General features: G+C 38.7%; 2 protein-coding genes across 2 annotated transcripts in view; one reads left to right on the top strand and one right to left on the bottom strand.

Moving 5' to 3' along the window:
• JMJD1C (jumonji domain containing 1C) overlaps positions 1–13,761 on the bottom strand; it is a 325,593-nt gene extending 311,832 nt beyond the window's left edge. The window contains exon 1 of the mRNA XM_081824178.1: positions 13,617–13,761. The gene's annotated coding sequence lies outside the window, so the exon portion shown is untranslated. The remainder of the gene's footprint in view (positions 1–13,616) is intronic.
• The window catches only part of REEP3 (receptor accessory protein 3), a 93,854-nt gene continuing 81,392 nt past the window's right edge, over positions 13,202–25,663 (top strand). Inside the window, exon 1 of the mRNA XM_081823102.1 lies at positions 13,202–13,430. Within this exon, the coding sequence (XP_081679228.1) occupies positions 13,399–13,430 (32 nt within the window). The 5' untranslated portion in view covers positions 13,202–13,398. The remainder of the gene's footprint in view (positions 13,431–25,663) is intronic.

Raw genomic sequence — 25,663 nt, 5'->3', positions numbered from 1 at the left:
GGGGGCGCCTGGGTGGCTCAGTTGGTTAAGCGACTGCCTTCGGCTCAGGTCATGATCCTGGAGTCCCGGGATCGAGTCCCGCATCGGGCTCCCTGCTCTGCAGGGAGTCTGCTCCTCCCTCTGACCCTCCTCCCTCTCATGTGCTCTCTGTCTCTCTCATTCTCTCTGTCTCAAATAAATAAATAAAATCTTTAAAAAATTAAAAAATAAAAAAATAAACTTAATTTTTGGGGTGCCTGGGTGGCTCAGTTGGTTAAGTGACTGCCTTCGGCTCAGGTCATGATACCAGGGTCCTGGGATCGAGCCCCACCATCGAGCCCCGCATCAGCAGGAAGCCTGCTTCTCCCTCTCCCTCTGAGGGCCGCTCCCCCTGCTTGTGCTCTCCCTCTCTGTCAAATAAAAAAATAAAATCTTTAAAAAAAATAAATAAACTTCATTTTTAATAAACTTCACATAAAATGAGGAGAAAGGACAGGAGTTCCTATATACCTTCTGTCCCCACAAACACATAACTTTCCCTACTATTAACATCCCCCACCAGAGTGGTACATTTGTTACAACTGATGAAACCTACATTGACATATCATTATCACCCCAAATCCATAGATTACCTACAGGTTTGGACAAATGTATAATGACATATTTATAACAGTGTAGTAACTTACAGAATAGTCTCACTGCCCTAAAATTCCTCTGTGCTCTACCTATCCATCTCCTTTGCCCCTAACCCCTGGCAACCATCAATCTTTCTACTGTCTATAGTCTTGCCTTTTCCAGGATATCATGTAGTTGTACTCATACAGTATACAGCCTTTTGCTTTTTTCACTTAGTAATATGCATTCAAGTTTCCTCCATGTCTTTTCGTGACTAGATGCTCATTTCTTTTGGACCCTGAATGGTACCAAACTTTATCCATTCACCTACTGAAGAACATGTTGGTTGTTTCCAAGTTTATGCAACTATGAATAAAGCTGATCTAAACATCCATGTGCAAGGTTTTGTGTGGACATAAGTTTTCAGCTCCTTTGGGTAAATACCAAGGAGTGTGATTGCTGGCTCTGCTGGATCGTATGGTAAGAGTATGTTTAGTTTTGTAAGAAACTGCCAAACTTTCTTCCAAAGTGGCTGCACCATTCTGCATTCCCACCAGCATGAATGAAAGCTCCTGTTGTTCCACATCCATGCCAGCATTTGGTGTTGTTAATGTTTTGGATTTTGGCCATTCTAATAAGTATGTAGTAACATCTTGTTTTAATTTACAATTCCCTAATGACTTGACATGTGATGTTGAACATCTTTTCATATTCTCACTTGCCATCTGTATATCTTATGTGGTTCTATGTCTGTTCACTAATTTTGCCCATTTTTCAATCAGGTTTTGTTTTCTTATTTTTGAGTTTTAAAGAGTTCTTTGTATATTTTGAACAATGGTCCTTTATCAGATGTGTCTTTTGCAAATATTTTCTCCCAGTCTGTGACATATCTTCTCATTCCCTTAACAGTGTCTTTCACAGAGCAGAAGTTTTTATTTTTATTTTAATGAATTCCCACTTATTATTTCTTTCACAGATAATGCCTTTGGTTTTGTATCTAAGAAAACCATCGCCATACCCAAGGTCACCTAGGTTGTGTCTTGGTTATCTTCTAGGAGTTTTTGAGGTTTGCAATTTACAATTAGGCCTATAATACATTTTTACTTAATTTTTGTGAAGGGCATAAGGTCTATGTCTAGATTCATTTCTTTGCATGTGGATGTCAAATTGTACCAGGACTATTTGTTGACAAGACTATCTGCTCGAATGCACGGTCTTTGCTCCTTTGTGTCAAAGGTCAGTTGACTATAATTATATGGATCTATTTCTGGGCTTTCTGTTCTATTCCACTGATCTACTTGTGTATGCTTTTGCCAAAACCACAGTGTGTTGATTTAATGTAGCTTTATAGTAAATCTTTTTTTTTTTTTAAGATTTTATTTATTTATTTGACAGAGAGAGACACAGCGAGAGAGGGAGCACAAGCAGGGGGAGTGGGAGAGGGAGAAGCAGGCTCCCCGCAGAACAGGGGGCCCGATGCAGGGCTCGATCCCAGGACCCTGAGATCATGACCTGAGCCAAAGGCAGACACTTAACAACTGAGCCACCCAGGCGCCCCTATAGTAATCTTGAAGTCAGAGAGTGTCAGTTCTCTGACGGTCCTTCTCCTTTAAAAATTAGTTGCCTATTTGTGGGTCTTTTGACTTGGTATATAAACTTTAGAATCAGTTTGTCAATATCCACAAAATTACCTACTGGGATTTTGATTGGGATTGTATTGAATCTATAGATCAAGTTGGGAAGAACTGACGTCTTGACAATATTGAGTCTTCCTAACCATGAGCATGGAATATCTCTCATTTAGTTCCTTGACTTCATTCAGAGTTTAATTTTCCTCTTACAGATCTCACACGTAATTTGTTAGGTTTATACCTAAGTATTTCACTTGGGGAGGGGGCATTAAAGTAAATGGTATTGAGCTTTCAATTTCAAATTCTTCTTGTTCACTGATGGTATATATACAGGAAAGCAGTAACCTTTTGTATCTTAACTTTGTATCCTACAACCTTACTACAATCATTTCTAATCCAGGAATTTTTTTTGTCAGTTCTTTCAGATGTTCTACATAGATGATCATGTAGAAATAAAACCACTAACAAAAAGTTTTATTTCCTCCCTCCCTTCCTCCCAATCAGTATAATTTTTCTTTCCCCTTTGCTTGCCTTACTGCATTAGCTCTGACTTCCAAATGAGGTTGAAAAGCAATCGTGAGAAGGGACATCCTTGCCTCATTCCTGACCTTAGTAAAGAGTTTCTAGTTTCTTACCATTAAGTATAATATTAGCTGTAGGATTTTTGTAAATGTTCTTTATCAAGTTGAGGAAGTTCCCCCTCCAAACCTACTTTACGGAGTTTTTTAAATCACAAATGGGTGTTAGATTTTGTTGTAATCATGTGATTTTCTTTAGCCTGTTGATGTAATGGATTATATTAAGTGATTTTCAATTGCTGAATCAGCCTTGCATACCTGGCATAAATTCCACTTAGCTGTAATGTCTAATTCTTTCCACACATTGTTGGATTCAATTGGCTGATATTTTGAGGGTTTTTTTTCATCTATGTTCATGAGAGATAATTGGTCTGTAGTTTTCTTGTAATGTCTTTGGTTTTGGTATTAGGCTAAATGCTGACTTCACAGAATAGAAATTATTCTCTCTCCTTCTATCTTTTGGGAGAGACTGTAGAGATGTGGCATAACCTCTTCCTTAAATGCTTGGTAGAATTCACCAATGAACCCATCTGGGCGTGGTGCTTTGTTTTGAAAGGTTATTAATGGATTCAATTTTTAAAACAGATACAGGGCTATTCAGATTGTCTATTTCTTCTTGTGTGAATTTTGGCAAATTGTAACTTTCAAGGAATGGATCCACTTCATCTAGGTTATCAAATTTGTGGGCATGGAGTTGTTCATAGAATTTCTTATCCTTTTAATATCCGTGGGATCTGTAGTGATGTCCTCTCTTTCATATCTGATCAATAATTTGTATCCTTCTTTTTCATTAAGTTAGCCTGGCTAGAAACTTACTGATTTTATTGATCTTTTCAAAGAACCAGCTTTTGGGTTTATTGCTTTTCTCTATTTCCTACTTACAGTTTAACTGTTTTCTGCTCTAATTCTTACTGTTTCTTTTCTTCTGCTTACTTCAGATTTAATTTGTCCTTTTCTAGTTCCTAAAATGAAAGCTTAAATGGCTGATTTTAGAACATTCTTCTATTCTAGTATATGCATTCAATGCTATAAATTTCCTTCTAAGCCCTGCTTTTGTTGATAAGTTATATTTTCATTCTCATTTAATTCAAAACATTTTTCAGTATCTCCTGAGATTTCTTTCTTGGCCCATGTGTTTTTTAGACATATGCTTTTTAATCTCCAAATATATGGGAACTTTACAACTCTCTTTATGTTATTAATTTCTAGTCTAATTTCATTCTGGTCTGGGAACCAATATTGTATGATATCTGTTCTTTTAAATTTGTTAAGGTATGTTTTATGACCCAGAATGATGTCTATTTTGATGAATGTTCATATGAGCTTGAGAAGAATGTTAATTTGTTGCTGTTGGATAAAGTAGTCTGTAGATGTCAGTTATAATGATAGTTCTGTTGGGTTCAACTATGTCTCTATTGATTTTCTGCCTGCTGAATCTGTCCAATTCTGACAGAGTGTTAAAAGTCTCCAACAATAGTGGATTCATCTATTTTATACTTGCTCTTCTATCAGTTTTTGCCTCATATATTTTGACACTCTGTTAGGTTTATACACATTAAGGATTGTTAGGTCTTCTTGGAGTACTGACCATTTTATCACATGTAATGCCCCTTTTTATTCCAAATAACTATCTTCGCTCTCAAGTCTGCTCTGTCTGAAATTAATATACCTATTCCCACTTTCTTTTGAGTAGTGTTAGCACAGTGTATCTTCCTCTATCCCTTTACTTTTAATCTATATGTTTCTTTTTTTAAGATTTTATTTATTTTATTTGACAGAGAGAGCACAAGCAGGGGGAGCAGCAGGCAGAGGGAGAGGGAGAAGCAGACTCCCCGCTGAGCAGGGAACCCGACGTGGGGCTCCATCCCAGTACCCTGGGATCATGACCTGAGCCGAAGGCAGACACTTAACCAACTGAGCCACCCAGGTGCCCCTCTATGTGTGTTTTTAAAGTGAGTTTCTTGTACACCATGTACACTGGGGTCTTGTTTTTGATCCACCCTGATAAATCTGTCTTTTGAGTGATGTATTTAGAGGAAATTGTTATAGATGGATTAACTTCTACCATATTTCTTACTGTTTTCTACTTGTCATCCTTGTTTTTTGTTCCCATTTTTGACTTCCACACTTTTTCTTTTTTGTGTTTTTGAGTATTTTATGCCTTTTGTGATTTTGAGTATTTTATAGGATTCCATTTCCTCTCTTATCAATTATACTTTTTTTTAACATTAGTGGTTGCTCCAGAGTTTGCAATACAGGCAAACCCTGTTATATTGTGCTTTGCTTTACTGTATTTCACAGATACTATGTTTTCTACAAATTAAAGCAACCCTATGTCGAGCAAGCGTATGGGTACCATTTTTCCAACAGTATTTGCTCACTTCATATCTCTGTGTCACATTTTGCTAATTCTCCCAACATTTCAAACATTTTCATTGTTATTATATTTGTTATGGTGATCAGTGATTACAATCTCTGAAAGCTCAGATGGTAACATTTTTTTTTTTTAAAGATTTTATTTATTTATTCATGAGAGACAGAGAGACAGAGGCAGAGGGAGAAGCAGGCTCCCCGCGGAGCAGGGAGCCCGATGCGGGACTTGATCCCAGGACCCTGGGATCATGACCTGAGCCACTTAACCGACTGAGCCACCCAGGCGTCCCCAGATGGTAACATTTTTTAGCAATAAAGTATTTTTTTAATTAAGGTATGTACATTTTTTTAGGCATAATGCTATTGCACTTAATAGACTACAGTATGGTGTAAACACAACTGTTACATGTACCAGGAAATGAAAAAATTCATTTGACTCACTTTATTGTGATATTTGCCTTGTTACAGCAGTCTGGAACCAAACTCAAAATATCTTCTGGGTAGGCTGTACATATTTACAAGTAATCCAAATCCAATTCTTCCCTCCCATTCCTTATATCATTGCTCTCATTCATTTCACTTACACAGAAGCATACATTAAGCATACACACACAAACTGAATATATTTTTTTTGAACAAACTGAAAACTATCAGATCAATTATTTTTAAAAAAAGTTTTTACTTTATTTTCACTTATTTCTTCTCCAAAGCTCTTCCTTTATGTAGATCAGTTTCTGAGGTGCACCATTTTCCTTCTGTCTGAAGTACTTCTTTTAACATTTCATACAAGGCAGGTCTCCTAGTAACAGATTCCCTTGATTTGTTTGAGAAACTATTTCTCCTTCACTTTTGAAGATAATTTCACAAGGTACAGAACTCTAGGTTGGTGGGGGGGGGTCCTCAATACTTCAAATATCTTACTGAACTCTTCTTGCTTGCATGGTTTCTGTAAAGTTGAAAAAGTCAAATGAATGTGATCCTCACCCTTGCTCTTCTATAGATAAGGTGTTATTTTTCCTCTGGCTTCTTTTAAGATTATTCTCTTTACCATTGATTTTCTGAAGTTTAAATATATTATGCCTAGGTGTAGGGTTTTGGGTTTTTGGTTTTTTTGTGGTGTTTTTTTTTTTTTGACATTTATCCTGTTTGGTATTCTCTATCTAAGCTTCCTGGTTCTGTGATTTAGTGTCTGACATTAATTTGAGGAAATTCTCCGTTGTAATTGCCTCAAATATTGCTTCTCTTCCTTTATTCTCCGCCTAGTATTCACATTACATGTATGCTATACCTTTTGTAGTTGTCCCACAGTTTTTGGATGTTCTGGTCTGCTTTTTTCAATTTTTTTTTCTTTACTCTTCAATTTTGAAATTTTCTATTGTCATATCCTTAAGTTCAGAGATTCTTTCCTCAGCTGTGTCCAGTCTAGTAATGAGCCCAAAGACATTCTTTGTTTCTGTTAAAGTATTTTTAATCTAATATTTTATTCTTTCTCAGAATTTCCACCTCTCTGCTTACATTATCCATTTATTCTTGCATGTGTCTACTTTTTCCATTAAAATCCTTATCTTATTAGTCATCTTTAAAAAAAAAAAATCCTGGTCTGGTAATTCCAACATTCCTTCCATATCTGAATCTAGTTCTGATAATTGCTCAGTCTCTGTATTTTTTGTCTTTTAGTATGCCTTGTATTTTTTGTTGAAAAGGCAGACATGATACACTTGGTTAAAGAACTGTGGTAAATACGTCTTTAGCAATGTAGTGGTATGGTGGTGGTTGGGGGAGGCATTTTCCAGTCCTATGATTAGGTGTCAGTTTTTCAGTGAGTTCTGTGAATTTCATCAATGCTTCTCAGTCCCTACCTTTCCAACTCCCCAGAGTTGAGACAGGATAGCAGGGGTTATGTATTTCCCTTTCCCTACATGTATGTCTAGATGAGCTCAAATAAAGTTTTTCCCTTACCCCAGGTGGAAGACTAGAGCTGGTTGATGTTGGGTATTTGCCTTCCCTCACTTAGGTTAGGCTCTGGTAAAACAGTTTCTCCTGAGAGCCTGTCTTGCTAAGAAAAGCAGAATACTCTGGTTTATTTTGAAATGGTTCCTTTTCCCCTCCTTCTGCTAGAAAACACAGGGTATTTTTCTCCAATATTAACTGTGATGACCTGGTAGAACTCCTGGAGGTAAAACTCACCAAAGTGTGGATGTCCCCCATGACTAGATTCTCTTGCAGTTTCTAACTCTCAGAGTTGTTCACACTGAGCCTCTGGATTCATCAATTATAGTTTAGGTTTTCCTACCGGGCCCTGGTTGCTGCAGAGGTTTCTGCTTTAGTAAGCTATGATTCCCTGTATCTTCCTGTCACTCCAATTTTCAGGGCAGCAGTTTACCCTGTGACTTCATTTCCCTGAAGAATCTAAGAGTTGATTTTTTTAGTTCAGCTTTTTACTTATTGTTAGGATAGAGGGGCAACTCCTAAGGTCCTTCTTTACATACTAGACTGGAAACCAGAGATTCCAAGTTTTGAGATTATATTTTTAATTAATGTTTTTTTATTTGTTTTGTTGTGTTGTACTTTATATAGTAAGATTATTAACCCTTTGTCTGGCTTTACAAATATTTTTTCCCAGTTTATCATTCATCTTGAAATCCCATTTATATCATTTTTAGAAGCAGGAAGTTTTAAATTCTTATGTAATCAAGTCTATGAAATTTGCCCTTTTGGTTTCTGATTTTATCACATGCTTTGAGAGGCCTTTCCACCATCAAGATCATATTACCTTCACATATATATTCTTTTTGCATTTTTATGGCACTTTTAGTTTTTATGTTTACATTTCTTATCCATCAGGAATTACTTTGTCTTCAGGTTTTATTAAATGGCTGGCTGTCACAAAATCATTTACCAAAGAAATCCATCATGTTTCAACTAATCTAAAATTCCACCTTTATTTTAGACTAAATGCCTATATATAATAGCTGAGTCTGTTTCTAGACTTTGCTCTTGCAAAAAACAAAGACAAAAACAAAACATTGGCAACACAGACAGCCTGTGAAGGGAACTGAATAGCTGGAGATGGGCAGTAAAAGACTAATTTCATTGTTTACCTTTGTGAATTTTATTCCATGTGCTTTGAATTACCACTCAAAAACATCAATAAAAAATTTGTTAAGGTCTGCTTAATATACCTGGTGGAATTATCAAATATTTCAGCTTTCTGCAAATTACACCACAACCCCTGTATGCACCTGAACAATACTTGAAATCATGGATCTACCTCAATTTTAAAACTAGGAACTATGATTTAATCTATTCTATTTTAAATGAATAGTGAAAGTGCCCCAAATATGGCTGACACTATGTGTTTCTCTGCCATTTAACACGGTCAAACAAATGACCTGAAGGGGAAAAAAAGTTCTGTATAAATCCTTAATTATCGTAAGTAAAGCTACTACTTCAAATGTATAAGAACTTCAGATATTGTCAATTCCTTACTATGGGTGTTCCCTAGATCCAGCCATCACAGACATATTTTGCTTTCATCTTCTTCAGAATCTAATCTTTCCATTCTCCTGCAATCTGATTATTGTATTTTGAATATTACTTTTCTTTGTAATTTTATTTCAATGTCGGATGGCAAATTTGACCTCTGTAGTCACCATAATACTATGGTATGGCGAACTGGCTAAAATAAAAGAAATACTCATCTAGCAGAAGATGGAAAAAGAATAGGTTCACCTTTTAAGTCATTCTCTTTAGGATCCTCTCCCTCACACTAATTTCTAAATAACTATTAAGGTAGACTCATTTAATTTTAGCCTTCCCCCAAATAAAAAATATTTTCAAGCACTTGAAAATACTCCTCCAGTAGGAAGGGGAAAGTGACCTAGTATTTAGTACCACTGGCATACTCATTAATAATTACACAAATTAGATACTATCTCTGTACCATGTAATTCTGCTCTCAGTACCTGCTCTCCTAGGTACTTTCCTACTCTCTCTTTTTTTTTTCTAATAAATGAACTCCTTTAACACGTACAAGATGCACAATCTACATATCTAAGTGAAGATGTAGAACACTAAGTGAAGATGTAGAAGAAAAAGCAATTCTTTTAATAGAGTCTCTAATCAGCTTTAAGTTTTAAAACCCCTTGCATTTGATAACATTATCAACCCTATTTAAAAGGAAACAGACTGACTTGCCAAACATCACATTATCGAGAGCAGAAATAGGTCTGATAGAAGGTCCTTTGCCCTAAATATGCTGCTTCCCACCATGTTAAATTCAATACCCACAGAAAAGTGTCTTCATATAATACAGTGAAGGAAGCACTCCACAGCACAACAAATGAATACTAGTGATATGTTAAAAAAAAAAATTTAGTAGAAATAATTTTCTATTTTCTATACAAGTGATCTCAAATACGTCAAATGAGACAACACTTTAAAAGCTTCTAGGCTGCAAGTAATGTATTTCCTTTGCTCCCAAGTCTCTAGAGCCTTGCCTCACATCATGAAGCACTTTTCAATGGCCACCTACTAGAAGATCTCTACCATCCAAGATCCCGCCCAATACACAGATTAGAAACACCTACTACTACATACATCACTTGTTTTCAAATGTTAAACTGAACATGCACTCTTGGGATAAATCTACTTGGTCATTGTATATTATATCTTTTAGATATTGCTGCATTCAGCTTGCCTAGTATTTGTTAAGGATTTTCACATCTATATCGAGGTACATTGCCCTGTGATATTCTTTTTCATTTTTTTTTTTTTTTAAATTGCCCTTGTCTGGTTCTGGATAGGGTAATGTTGGTTTCATAAATTGAGTTGGAGAACGTTCTTTCATCTACTGTTTCTTAAATGCTTGGTTTAAGATTTAGCATTATTTCTTCTTTAAATGTTTGAAAGTATTTGCCCACCAAATCATGTGGGGCTGGCTATTTCTTTGACCAAAGGTTTGTAATTACAAATGTAAATTACGAGAATAGAACTATCAAGTCTGTCTAAAAAAAAAAAAAAGAAACACCTACTACTAAAATCTGGGAACTTTCCATAAGAGATTCATCAGATGAATTTAGCCTAACAATTCTCAACCTTATCAAATTCAGTGTTTCCCCTCCATAAAATATTTTCCAACTTCTGCATTATCACCCTGAAATGAAATTAATAACAATCTTCCTTACAAACAACTTCAAGCAAAGCCATATATCCTAAATATAAATGTAAAAGGAAAATGAAAATAATTTATAAGTATTTCAATGTTAATCCTGAAACAAAACTGAACTAGAAGACATATAAAAGTAATTAGTACATGAATATGTCAGCAAAATGGTTTGTAATACAATTTTCCAAAACTGAAAACAACTCTTGGTCAAGTTGTGAACAAAACAAATCTTCCTTTCACACAACATTTGCATGTGGAAATAATATGGGAACATTCTTTGTTCGGGTTAGCCCCTGCATTGCAAAAAGTATAACATCCCTAGTCCCCACCCATTAAATGCTAGTGATTAGCCCCAATCACCACCAAACAAAAAATCTGCTTCCCAACTTCCTCCAAGAGGGCACTCCCCATCTGGACCCACTTCCTTAGTCACAATTCGACTATCACAGTATAATGTCAAGAACACTCAGGAAGCGTGGACTAGTTCCAGTTGTGTCACCTATGACCTATAAGGTCATTGGCAGTGAGCGCTCAAAACCTCAGTTTCCAGTATATCAAATGGGGATAAACACTACCTATGCTTTTGGGGTTGTAAAGGTTGATTCAACAACATGTGCTTAGCACAGGGCAGGTGGTTTCCAGCACATGGCATATTGAAATATATAAAGAAGGAGGCTGTTCCAGATTGAGAACAGCAAAAAGTGATATGAATATGGAAGAGTCTGAAGACAAAATAAGCATACAAAATGAAATTTAACACACAGCAGCCTAGGGACATTTTAGAGAGAAACCAACAGTCCTAATATCTCTGCAACCCCTGAAGGCATATATTACAGTCAATGCAGTGAAATAATATTCAGAATGATGACCCCCATATTAAGAACACAAGGAAGACATCTTTAAGAGACTTCTACAGTACATGGCTGAAATTTCATAAAGCTCCAATACTTAACAGAGTGTCTGTACTAACAAACTTTTCAAACTTTCCTTGGGCAATTATCCTATTCTACAGACTTGGAAAACACAAAGATATCTAATATACTATATCTGTCCTCAAACATTTTACCATCCAGTAAGTTAGACATCAGTAAAACAGCCATAATATAAAGCAGAATGAAATAAACATTAAATAGAAATTCAACTAATAAATTATGGGAGCCTAGGAAAAATTACGAATAATTTTCACTGGGGAAAATCAAGAACATCCTCATGGCATAGTACTCTGAAAAACAAAGATTCTGATAGGTAGAGAATGGAGAGTAAATCATTAAAGAAAAATGAAGTGTGGGCAAAGGTGCTGGGCATGTAGATGCAACTTGTTCAGAGAAGAGAGCTAGGGAAAGGGTAGGGGTCCAAAAGGGTTGGGAAGGCAGTAAAAACTCAGGCTATAACAACATCTCAGGACCTGTCATGGATGGATTTAAATGCTATTCATATGAGTTTGAATTTTATTGGGCAAGAGAGTTTTCCAGAAAACTGGTGTTTATGTGACACACCTGATCCCCAAAGAATGCTGAATAGCCCAAAATAAAAGATTCCAAACAATTACAAATTTTCATTAACGAGATCCCTGAAACTAAAACATATATTCTTAATATGAGTAAATAACAAAAAGAACCTAACCCTAAAGTAGAAAGCAACTTCTGAGCTCAAGTCTTAATAAAAATATTACTAAATTTATTGAACCTGGGAACTTAATAATCTTATATATGCCCTCAATCTTCTTCCAAGTAAGTTGGAGAACTTCCTAAACATGTTATTTAGCAGTGCCTCATGTCACTCTGGAAGGCAAGAGGTAAGCTACAGTATTATTAGTCCCTTTTTACTACGGTGAAACTGAGGAACAAAAAGAATAAATTACATGGTCACAAAATAAGCTAATTTCTAGGACTTTAATTAAAGGCTTGAAGCCGACATTTCATCCTTTATTCTTTGTACCATCTGAATATTAGAATTACCTTTTACTGTCCTCTGAACTGGGGGAAAAAAAAAAAGGCAAGACTAAACTTGAAGATCAGTTTCTCAATTTGGTACTGCCACCAAAAAACTGTTTTTAAATCCTATCTCCTGAAATTATGCTATCGGCAAGAACTGCAAGGAGTAAGCAGTAACCCAACCTCCCCCAAAAAAGAAAACTGTAAATAACAGAGGTCAGGAATCCCAGGCCCAGTTTTTACTTTGAATATCTGGCAGGCTCAGACGTGTGTTCGTAAAACAGGCTTTGCAGATGTCGTGATTGCAAAGGTGCTCTGAGAGGCCCAGAACAGTGATATCGATACACCCACTGCTGCGAACATGAAATCCAAAGCCACGCTCCTCTGCCCCCTCCCTGCACTGCACCACGCACCACGCGACTCCTGGTATACACCGAGGCCTGTGCGAGGATCCTCCCGACGTTTCCCTTAAAATGCCGTACTTTGAGGATGCCCAGGACGCTGGGCCTCAGTGAACGGTGGAGACACCGGATATGGCTACACACATCTCAAAATCTTGCTTCCCCAGATTCTAGGGCCTGATTCAGAGGAGTCTATCGGACATAAGAGTTCCTGATATTTTTTCACACACATACACACACATAGTCACAACCCCCACCCACAAGTCCCCTGCCTCGCCTCCCGCTATCCCCTCTTCCCCTCCACGCCAGGTGGGCGTCCCAGGGATGTAAAGAAAAGGAAGGTGGAGGTTCGAGCTCAGGGTTCCGGGGCCGCGAGGCTTTCCGGCGCCGGCCGGGGTCCAGACCGCCCAGCCCCCGGACCACGGCCGCCCAGACCCGGCCTCGGCCGACGCGCCCCGCCGCCGCCGCCGCCTATCAGCGGAGTGCAGGGGCGGGGCCGGCTGGCTCGGCGGCGGCTCGGCCGCGGGCGGGGACGGGCGGGGGACCGACCGCCGCGCAGCTCGGGCCGCAGCGCGCATACACCCGGCCCGGCTCCCGAGGGCGCCAGCGCGGCCCCGGGGAGCGCGAGGAGCCGGCGAGCGCGCGGCCTGCCGTTGGCGGCCTGGTCCGCCACGCTCGGCGCCCACCCGCCCCCGAGGTGGGGTCCAAGCCCCCGGGAAGATGGTGTCCTGGATGATCTCCAGAGCCGTGGTGTAAGTGCAGCTCACGACGCCCCGCCGCCCGCGCAAGTCCCGGGGAAGGCGTAGGGAGGGGCAGGGGCTAGGAGAGGGGAAGGCCCAGGCCTGGGCAGAGGTGGGCAGAGGTGGGCAGAGGTGGGCTGGGGTGGGCTGGCCTGGCCTCGGGCCTGCCCGGGGGCTGGGGGCCCTCGGCCTCCTCACCCTGGTCCACGTCGCTGCGTGGCTCCCTGCGGCGGACGAAGGCCCGGCGGCAGCGGTGCGGCGCGACCGGGCTGCGTGCGGCGCAGCGGCCCTGCTCCCGAGGCGTTGGGCGCGCGGGCGCGCAAAGCAGGCGGCGCGCGCTCCCCGCTCCCGCTCCCGCTCCCCGCGCTGCGCGGCACCGCCCTGTGGGCCCGGGAGCGGCGCGCCTCGCGGCGGCGCCCTGCGCAGGCTCCGCAGACGCTGAGCGCGGGAGGCCCAGCGATCCTCCAAAGGATGCGGCGGCGGCGGCGTTGAGCCTTTGTATCCCGCGGTTGGTGCGGTGCGGTGTTTCTCTAGGCGGCCGAATGCCATTCGGTCACGTGTGGTAGGAGGAGAGATTTGTCTAAAAACCTGAGACCGTTCCTAGCTCAGATCTTTGGGAGAGGTCCCAGTTGCCCCAAGATTTACAGCTTACCTAGAAAGACGCTCCTATGGAATGGTGACACCCGCTTGCTCGCCCAGATCGCAGAATTTGGCCCTATCTTGTCTGAAATGTTTGCTAAGTGATTGAGAGGCTGCAGGTGCCTGTTGCCTTTTCTCAAATTATCGGTTAATTTCATTGTGCTCTTATCAACAAGTGTTATAGGTCCATAAGGAAAAAAACAAAACAAAACACTGCAACTCCACCAAAAGTATTTGACTACAATTTAAACTGATTTTCTCCCATCCTCCTCACCTTACCCCCCAGCTCTTCAAAAAAAAAAAAAAAAAAGTCACAAAGTAAACAATGACGTGGGTACAGCCAGCGGCCCGTCGGTTCATTATTCATGATCTCTGTAGGAGTAGTATTACCTCAGTACCTTTATGAAATGTTTTTGTGAGGCAGCAGGCTTCTCCGATTAGCTTTAGAATGTGGAAAAAATAACATTACCAGAATTTCAAATTTTGTTTTTCACTGCAAAGAAGGAGCTAAATTTTCTGCGAGTTTTGTTTTTTTTGTTTGAGAGTGAATCAGTCACTTAATAGCTCTGTTCAACCTGATTTACTATTCAACCTGATTTGCAATAGCCTTCTGAATTTATATTTGATTGTTTAGTGAAGTTTGTCCTACCTCCCTACAGTTTCTAGATTTAAAGCTTCAGAGCTTCCTGCGTTCATCCGTACAGAACTAAAAGTCAGGAAATAAAAGCATACTACAGATGTCTTCAGATTTTTTTTTTTAGCCTTTTTAAGCCTTTGAGTCATTTACATAATACAGGCATACCTTTCTTGACCTAGTAGATGTATATCAAGTGTTGTGTCTGCACCTAGAAAATGAAGTGCCGCATTAAGTAGCTGTACTATTTTTTTTTAGCTCTGGTTTCCTTTGACCAGTTTTCTTTTTTTAACAGAAAATTGTAAAGTACTTTGCATGACTCAACTCAAATTGTTTTTGATCGTTGATTGTAAATATGAAAGTCTTTTCTAGGTGCTACCTATAACACAAAAGTTAGTAACACAGTGTTGATGTTAATGGAACAGTTCAGATACACGGATACCTACAATACAGGTGACAATGTCAAGTCTTGTAAGAGTTACACCCAGTGCTATAGGGGTTAGATAAGGAGGGAATGATATCTGGTTGGAGAATCAGAAAAAACAAGGGAGATTACATTTGAGATGGACCTTAAAGGACCGTCTGAATTTAGACAGCCAAAGATGAAAGAGTAAAGGATTCCAGATAAAGGGATCATTGTGAGCCAAAGCACAGAGGAGGGAAAGCCCAGATTAGTTACAGGGAACTTGAGGACTGGAGAGAGAGAGAGAGCTGGAAAGGTAGAGTAGGGCTGTTTTCAAGGAATTTAAGGAAAAAGTGATAAATTTTGTTAGGCAGTGGTGGCTTTGCTTTTGGAAGATTCTCTCCCTTGCTGAGTGAGATGGTTGTAAATCAAGAAACACTGAAGACAGGGAGCCCACTTAGGGGGCTTCCTGTCTGGAGAGAGGAGATTAAAGCCTGCAGTGCTAGAATCTATGGAATTTGAAGTGTGAGGCAGAAGAAAAGAAACAAAAATGTGAGGGAGAAAAAAGGTCATGGAATTGTATTTCATGAGCCATTGAACCATTAGGATACTAGAAAGCACATCTGTCAAGAATATAAGCATCATTATATTTTGCCCCTATGCTCCTCAATTTCTCAGTCTCTAAGCACTAAATGTTTTCTACTCCCTTGATTGTACCAAAGGGACACAAAAGCCCAATTCCAGGATCAACACACACTTGGAAACTTTTTTTCATGCCAGGAGATAGAATTTATTTACGTTCTTTTTAACCCACTGGTACAGCCAGCTAGTCCTGAGCCTAAAAAAGATCAGACAGTTCTCTCAATGTGAACCTTTGGTGGCATGGGCAGAGAACACAAGGAACTTCCATAATCAGAGCTCCCTGTGTGCATGAGCCCTTTCTCCCCAGACCTTGTGGTAGATATCGGAGGAAGAACACTGGCTTTGGAATCAGATCTGGATGCCAATTAATGCTGCTGGGCAATGTGCTACACTCAACTGAGCTGCACCATCTTCTTTTTTTTTTTTTTTTTTTAAGAATTTATTTATTTATTTGACAGAGAGAGAGACAGCGAGAGAGGGAACACAAACAGGGGGAGTGGGAGAGGGAGAAGCAGGCTTCCCGCCGAGCAGGGAGCCCGATCCGATGTAGGGCTCGATCCCAGGACCCCGGGATCATGACCTGAGCCGAAGGCAGACACTTAACGACTGAGCCACCCAGGCGCCCCTCACCATCTTCTTCTTAATGTGGTTATAATATTAAACCACTATTAAAACTATTGTAGAGATTAGTTTAACTAAAACACACTAGATGTGCTGCCAGGCATTTATTCTGCACTTAAAACATAGTGGATATAGATTTTTTTTTATGGGGGAGGGGAATAAGATAGTATAGAAAGAAATACCGTTGGGCTATCATCAAGAAACCTGGAATTTAGAACTAGCTTTAGTTATATTAACCACCTGAATGACCTTGAGTTAGCCCCTCACTGATTAGAGACCTCAGTTTCTTTGTAGAGGTAAAGGGATCTGGTAATCTAAACTTTCCTGTACAGCTCTAGCATTCTGTAATGGTATGAAATGGTTTTATTTTGTTTTGTTTTTCCATTCTGTTTAAAGTCATTTTTAACTTTGCAGGCAAGATTGAAAAGTTAGTTAGCAATTATTAAGGGATAGTAGTCTGAGATTACCACGTGATATTTCGTTCATTTGTGATTACCTATACCTTACTTTTCTAACTTTTCTTAATTTGGGTATATATCATGTGGTTAAGATCAGGATAAAAGACTGCCTGAATTCATATATCAGCTCTGCCATTTATTGGCTATAACCTACCCATAGGATTAAATGTGTCCATATACAAAATTGTTTATAGTTCAGCATTGGACACATGGTATGTATTCAGTAGTTGTTATCAGAACAAGGAAGAACATATTCCCCTACAATCCCAGCATACTGAATGTTTAAACTGTTTTCAGTTTACATTTTTCTTTGTCTCGTTGTAGGTGACATAGTTGTAATTAGAGTATAGTAAAAAAAAAAGTTTTATATTATTCTTACTATATTGTAAGCATCATCTGTGTTCTCTGAAATTATATTTTATCTCTTCTGTAATCAGCCCAAAATTCATAATTTTCATAGCCATTCATTTTTTTTAATTTTGCTTTTAGATCATTCTTAGTATTTCATTATCATAACTAATGTTAATATAATTATAATGCTATAGTGAACATCATTTATATATACTTTTTTCTTTAAGTATTTTCTTAGGCTGAATATCCAAGGGGAGTATTTGAGTCAAAGGCTATGAATATTTTTCTGACTATTGATATGAATTGCCAAATTGCTATCCAAAAGGATGTTAATATTTTACATTGCCACGAACAATGTATGATTACTGTCTGTCTCACAGTGTAGCCAGATTTGGGTGTTTTATATTTAGTAACAGATCTCATTGTTTTCTTTTGCATTTTACTATTAGCAAGATTTAATATTTGTCCTGATATTTATTGTATCTGCTGTTGTACAAATAGTCTGTATGTACTTTACCCATTTATCTCTTGGTTACTCGATAATTTACTTGTTTGTCTGAGCTCCTTACTTAACCTTAAGTCTTATTTGATTTAAATATTTCTCAATCTACACTTCTCTTTAGATACTATTTTTTAGTTGTAAAGAGAATTTATAGTTTACAGTTCAACTTTTTTTTTACGTTGTGATTTCTTTTTCACTTCTAAATATAGAATACTAATTACTCTAGGTATTTGATAAGTACTACTTTCTCATATAGAATTGGATTAATTTGGAGACTGCCTTTTTAATTCCATATGTCTGTATTTCCCTTTTTACATTAATAACACTTATATTTGTTTTGCCATAATTTTATTATCTGGCAGAAGTAAATTGATCCTCTTTGATTATATTTAATGGGTGTCTTTAAAGTCTAAATTATGTACCTTAAAAACCATGCTCCAGCAGTTTTCCCCCTTCTTTCCAGCATGTTTTCCCTGTCTCCTAGATCTTTGTCAGCAAACATGCTCTTATTTCTCCCATTTAACAAAAAATTCTTTCAGCCTACTTTTCATCTTATTATCCCGTTTCTCACCTTCCCCCCTTTAAAGTAAAAACTCCTCAAAAGAACAGTCTATATATACACTTTCTCCACTTCCTCTCCTTTGAGTCACTCTCCAACCCACATCATGTAGGCTTTGCCACCAACCACTCCACTGAAATTGCCATTTTCTAGGTCAAGAGGTGACCTCCATGTGACCAAATTGTTTGGTCCTCATCTGACTTATCAGGAGCTTTTGGTACAGTTGCTCACTCTGTCCTTGAAGTGCTTTCTTCAGTTGGTTTCCAAGAAACCTTGTTTGTGTATTCTTCATAACTCCCTTGGCCGCACCCCTCTCTGTCTCCCTTGCCACATTCCTCCACATGCCCGACTTCTTAAAGTTGGCAGGTCCAGGAGCTCAGTTCCAAGATTTTTTTTCTCTTTTCTATGAGGACTTTCATGATTCACATCTCCAACCCATACCTCTGTGCTGAACTCAATCATACATATTTTCAGGTGCCTACTTTACTTGGAAACATCCGAAAGTCATCTAGAACTTAAGATATCCAAAACTGAGCTGCTGAATTTCCTTCCCAGTCTGGCTCCCCTGGCAGCCTGAACCAGCTCAGTTAATGACAACTTAGTCCTTCCAGCAGGTCAGGCCAAAAACCCTGGGATTATCCTTGATTCCAGTTTTTTCTCATTGCCTGCACTGAATCTTACAGCAAATCTTGTTGGCTCTACCTTCAAAATATACACAGGATCCCCACAGTTTTCACCAGCTTTACTTATGTTACTCTAGTCCAAGCTAGCATCATCTCCTAAATGCGTTATTGTAATAGCATCCTGTTTCTCCCTTTTGTGTGTTAAGATCATGTAGGATTAATGAAAAACATCTTGAGTAATTTTTAAATCTTTGTGGAAGTTTGAGGGCAGTCACAATTTATAAGTGATATTTTTCTTTCTTGATATGTGCTTTACATACTTTTAAATGGTTGTAAAATCTCAGTGATGGCTAAATTTATCTTTTAATTAGGTTAAGGTAGATTTTATTTTCCAGTTTTGATGAGATTTATCATGTGAATAATTGAAATGTTTAGGAGTTGCATCTAAGAATAGGATACTTACAGAAATTGCAGTTAGGCAATGAGAAATAAGGTAAATAGGAGCAACATTTTCAAGGAAATTGAACATGTTAAAATCTAAAAAATATAATTTGTCATGAACGCCCTGTAAGAGGTCATCTTTTCTGTTTCCTTCGATAAGACAGAAAACACATCCTAAACTATTGGGTCTTGTTTTCATTGCATAGGCCAGAACTTCCAACAAGATTCCTTTATGAGCCTTCATTTCAGAAACAATTTGCCTTTGTTCGTTTTTTGTGACTGTGGCTATATTAACTATTTCTTCTTCCACTGGATTTTTGAACCCTTTAAGGATGGAGATTTTTCTATTCTCCGCTTTTGGTATAGATTATAATGTTCAAATAAAGGGTGTCTTACAATAATAATGGCATAAATAGGTAATTTAAATGTCTTAAACATATTACTGTTTTGTCGAGTGGAAAAAGATTACTGCTGAGTCTTTGTTAGCAGAACATGAGCTCTTTATGTCATCAATTATGCCTTTGCACTAAACTAGCCCTTTCATGTATTTCTGAAGTTAAATGAAAGGCTAAAAGTAAAAGTTCCTGTGTTATAAATGTCTTCATGTTTACAAAACAGTTAAGGGTTTCTGCATACTTATCCCTATTACTGAAGTAAAATTATCAGCTTCAGGCATGTGAAATATACAGAGGCCACTATGACTGAAGTAGTGTACTTGCTAAGAGATTATGGACAGACAAAACAGCAGTTGAGATGGAAATATTGAACAGTGGCAAAAGATTTTAAGAGCAGACTAGCTAATGTTAGAATATTATACAGCCATTCATATTGATATGCAAAGTATTTTTAATTTCATTTGAAGATCTTTTAAATATGTCTAGGCTTCTTAATCTAGCACTTTTGACATTTTGGACTGGATAATCACTTCTTGGGGATGCCTGTCCTGTTCACTGTAGGATGTTTAACAGCATCCCTGGCCTCTCCCCACTAGATGCCATTGACACCTCCCAGTTATGACAGCCAAAAATGTCTCCAGATAGTGCCATATGTTACCTAGTGGGCAGAATTGCCACTGGCTGAGAACTACTGTGTTAAATGAAAAGAGAAGAAAAATATGTATGGAAGGGAATGAACCTAGAAGCTGTGCTGTTCAGTATGGTGGCAACAGGCACCTGGGTGGCTCAGTTGGTTAAGCCTCTGGCTTTGGCTCAGGTCATGGTCTCAGGGTCCTGGGATGGAGCTCCCTGCTCAGTGGGGTGTTGGCTTCCCCTCTCCCTCTGCCCCTCCTCCTGCTCATCCTCTCTGTCTCTTTCTCTCTCTCTCAACTGAATAAAATAAAAAATAAAATCTTAAAAAATGTATATGGTAGGCACTAGACCGTTGTGGCTATTTAGGTAGTTAAACATTAAGTTCCTCAGTCACACTAGCCACATTTCACTGCTCAGTAGGCATTCGAGCTTATTGGACAGCACAGAAGTAAAACATTTCCATCATTACAGAAAGTTCAACTGGAGTGATCCCTTACAAGGCACAGTCTGCTCAGCATTTCCATTTGAAAATGGCTTTGTTTGCTGCTCCAATGTACTTTGTGGGAGAAATTACAGGCTATAATGATATTCGGGAATTCATAAGCATCTCAGGATATCTCTTGCTTAAGAATTTTCTATATGAAATATTGTTGCTGATCTTAATTTTTTTTAGTATTTCAAAATTAATTTCTATTTCAGTATTTATAGAGAAGTTCCCAAAATTGATGAAAATCGCTGATACAGTATACTTTGAAAATAATTTATATAATCATATATTCTGCCCATCAACTCTTATATTCCTTATTTTCTAAATTTGTAAGTAAAGTATAGTTTACAGGTTATAGTTTTCTTGGTCCAATAAGTTGTTCAGGTATTAGGATTTGAACAAAGAGCCAAGGGTTACCAGTATTTTCTATTCTTACTGTCAACAGTTTTATCAGCTCTGCAAAAGCAGAGATACTGGAGAAATCATGAAAGCAAAAGTCATAGGAAAAAACTAAACATAATAGGTTTGTACTAACCAGTAGTTCAAAACATAATTTCAGGAAGTATTCAAATATATTACTGCTGAGAGCATTTATGTTTCCATGTAATGGTAAGTCTATTTTAGGAAAGAATTATTCTTACCCATAAACAAAACCAAGCATTCTGCTGTGGAAAATTTCCTTAACTTTTTATCATGTCACATTTCTGAGAAATGTATTAGGTTGCTGGGGCTGTTATAACAAAATACCGGAAACTGGGTGGCCTGATTAACAGAAATCTGTTGTCTCACAGTTCTGGAAGCTAAAAGTCAAGGTGAGGGTATCAATAGGTTCCCTTCTGAGGGCTGTGAGGGAGAATCTGTTCCAAGACTCTCTCAGCTTCTGGTGGTTTGCTGGCAGTCTTTATCATTCCTTGGCTGATAGATCATCCCCCCCATCTCTGCCCTCATTTTTGTGAAGGTCTCTGTGTCCAGATTTCCCCTTTTTATAAGGAACGTAAGTCTCTTTGGGTGAGGGCCCACACTACTTACCTCATTTTAACGTGATTACCAAATCAGGTCATATTCTGAGGTAGTGGGGATTAGGGCTCCTTCATATCGTCTATGGAGGGGCACAGTTCAGCTTGCAACAATCTCTTTGGGGCGCCTGGGTGTCTCAGTTGGTTAAGTGACTGCCTTCAGCTCAGGTCATGATCCTGGAGTCCCAGGATCGAGTCCCACATCGGGCTCCCTGCTCAGCAGGGAGTCTGCTTCTCCCTCTGACCCTCTCCCCTCTCGTGTTCTCTCTCTCATTCTCTCTCAAATAAATAAATAAAATCTTTATTTATTTTTTTTTTTAAGATTTTATTTATTTGACAGAGAGAGACACAGCGAGAGAGGAAACCCAAGCAGGGGGAGTGGGAGAGGGAGAAGCAGGCTTCCTGCCAAGCAGGGAGCCCGATGCGGGGCTCAATCCCAGGACCCTGGGACCATGACCTGAGCCGAAGGCAGACGCTTAACGACTGAGCCACCCAGGCGCCCCAATAAATAAAATCTTTAAAAAAGTAAAGAAAGAAATGTTTTAAAAAAAATCTCTTTTACATATCCTGAGAAAAACTAAAATGCCAGGGAAGTTTTAGGGATTAGATGAGAAAAGGAGAAAAATTAATGTCTAAGAAAATAACTGTCTTAATTTAAGGGTTGTCTCATGGAGAGAGAGTAGTGATTTTTCCCTTACTGTGGATATAAGGTTAGGGCAATAGGTGGATGTTATAGGGAAGACAGTTTTATTTTAGTATATAAGGGAAAGCTTTCTAATACCCAGAGTTGTTCACCATTGACACTGACAACCTCATGAGAGCAGTGTGTTCTCCGTCACTGGGGGCAGGAAAGGAGAGTAGAACCCTCACTGAAGATCTTGCCTGTATTACTTGTATGCTTCCTATGGAGAGCCATAGATAAATTACTTTTGTGTGAGAAGCTGTGAAGTATTTTGTATTTAATAAAACTGCTTAGATATTTACAAAGAACAAACTGAGGGTTGACAGAAGGAAGGTGGGGGGATGGGCAAAATGGGTGAAGAGGAGTGGGAGACAGGCTTCCAGTCATGGAGTGAATAAGTCATAGGAATAAAAGGCCCAGCATAGGGAATATAGTCAATGGTATTGTAATGGGGTTGTATGGTGACAGATGTTGGCTACACTTGTGGTGAGCACAGCATAAGCTGTAGAGGAATTGAATCACCATCTTATACACCTGAAACTATGTAACATCGTGTGTCAACTGTACTCAGAAAGTTTAATAAAATAAAAATCTAAGGTGTAAAAAAAAAAAAAAAACTAAGGTGTAAAAAAAAAACCTGGATATTTAAATAAGTGAATACATTACCCTTGTATTATGTGAATATTAGCAATGATTAATAAATGGTGTTCTTTGGCATTAAAAAATAACATGAATGTATACAGCGCTGAATAAATTATATGCTAAAGATTCTGCTAATGTGACACTTTTTCATCATCAAACTTTAATCACCAATCTTTAGTAGGAGTCCCAAAATTTAGAATACACCTTCACCAAAACTGTAAAGTAGATAAACGGACTTCTTTTCTGTGTTTATTCTTTTTTTTATTTATTTTTTATTTTTTTTAAAGATTTTTATTTATTTGACAGAGAAAGACACAGCGAGAGAGGGAACACAAGCAGAGGGAGGGGAGAGGGAGAAGCAGGCTTCCCGCGGAGCAGGGAGCCCAATGCGGGGCTCGATCCCAGGACTGTGGGATCATGACCTGAGCCGAAGGCAGACGCTTAACGACTGAGCCACCCAGGCGCCCCTCTTTTCTGTGTTTAAACTTCCAGAGGCCCAAACAGTGGGCAGTAGGCATTCTTGAGTGTGGATTTAAAGATATTGCAGATATGAGAACAGAAGGGAACTTGGTGATATTTGTCTAATGGAGGTCATAATTGCCATGATCAGTTCTTTGCTGCTTTGTGCCTCCCGGTTTTTGTTTTCTTTTGGGGACACCAACTAATCTCAGTATTGCTGAACAAACCTAATTGTTGTTTGTTCAGTATTTGTTTATTTGCATTTTTTTAAATCATTAATTTTCATCAACCTTAGTTTTTATTTCTGGTTTTCTGAAATATAAGTCCTTTCAATTTTCACTTTATATACCTAAGTTAATCTTGCAAATAGAAATGATGGTGGTTTTAAGGTGTTTAATGGATCATTAATGGATAGGGAAAAGTACCCTTTAAAGATACACCCCTAGATCCATATAAAAGGGCCTTAGAAGTGTGTAAATCCTAAAGAACCTGAAAACATTAAAGCGTTAAATAAAATTATGTGAGAAAAGTGGCCTGAAAGCTTTGTGTAAAAATATTCTGAAAGGATATCTGGTCTTTTCCTTGCCAAGTAAATGATAGAAATACAAATTGGAGATAAACCCCCCCCCCACACACACACAGTTTATGCTTTCTTATCATGATTAAATACTTTTTAGGAATTTTTAAATTTTAAGTGTTGTATTATTTTATGTGGTGAAACATGATGCAAATACTGCTTTGTTTCAAATGGTCTCCTAAGTTTAAGAAAGAAAATGTACCGTCTTCCAGTAGATCTATAGCCCATTACCTTAATTGTTTTTTTTTTTAAGATTTTTATTTATTTAACTGACAGAGAGAGACACAGCGAGAGAGGGAACACAAGCAGGGGGAGTGGGAGAGGGAGAGGCAGGCCTCCTGTCGAGAAGGGAGCCCAACGTGGGGCTTGATCCCAGGACCCTGGGATCATGACCTGAGCTGAAGGCAGACGCTTAACGACTGAGCCACCCAGGTGCCCCGACCTTAAATTTTTGCTAGTGACAAGTTTTTGTAGTGCTTTAACTAAAATAGTTCACCTAAAACTAATCAGAAAAACAAAAGTGGTAAGCCATTTTAACAGTAATAGTTACAATAAAAACAGACCTTGGTTAGGGCGCCTGGGTGGCTCAGTCGGTTAAGCGACTGCCTTCGGCTCAGGTCATGATCCTGGAGTCCCGGGATCGAGTCCCACATCGGGCTCCCTGCTCGGCGGGGAGCCTGCTTCTCCCTCTGACCCTCCCCCCTCTCATGAGCTGTCTCTCTCTCTCATTCTGTCTCAAATAAATAAATAAAATCTTTAAAAAAAAAAAAAAAAAACAGACCTTGGTTACCTGGAATGACTAAGAAATGTGAAAGAGGAAGGAAATCACGCAGCCCCATTCCTTCAAGTGTTCAGTTCCGCTCCCCACTTCAAAGTACGCCTTCACGTCTCTTGTTCTCCCCTTTATGTTTCTCTCACCTTTTTCTCTAGTTCTTCTTTTTCCTTTCACTGTCAATAAAGGCAAGGAGACAACGGTATGGCCTTAGTCACATGCAGAGATACAATAATTTAAAAGGTTATTTATCTATAGTTTCCAAACCAACAGAGGGGGAAAAAGGAGGCTATTGGGATATAGAAGACCAAAATAAAGAGGACAGGGGATGGAGGACATATGGATCAAAAAAAGATGCAGGAAATGGGTTCAAATATGTCAGTAATGACAGTAAATGTACCCAAATTGCATTCTCCTGTTAATAGAGTCTGTAACACTGGGGACAAAACTATAAAGTTGTAAAACATGAAAGTTAAAAGAAGATCTAAATGGATAGCCCATGCTAGTGGATCAGTATTAGCTAATGATTATCAGTTCTTCCAAACTAAATCTATAAATTCAGTGGGATTCCAACAGGATTTTTATTGTTTTTGTTTTCATGGAATCTAATTATCTAAGGTTCACAGGAGAGAGCAAAACCCCAGCAATCAACAAGACCGCTGTAAAGAACAAGGAAGGAAGACTTGTCCTATTATATATCAAGATTGAT

This window comes from Leptonychotes weddellii, chromosome 6, assembly GCF_054177405.1.
Source record: "Leptonychotes weddellii isolate Sample4059 chromosome 6, ASM5417740v2, whole genome shotgun sequence".
Classification (NCBI taxonomy): domain Eukaryota; kingdom Metazoa; phylum Chordata; class Mammalia; order Carnivora; family Phocidae; genus Leptonychotes; species Leptonychotes weddellii.
The sequence above is the reverse complement of the archived record's forward strand: the minus strand, read 5'-3'. Positions and strand labels throughout refer to the sequence as shown.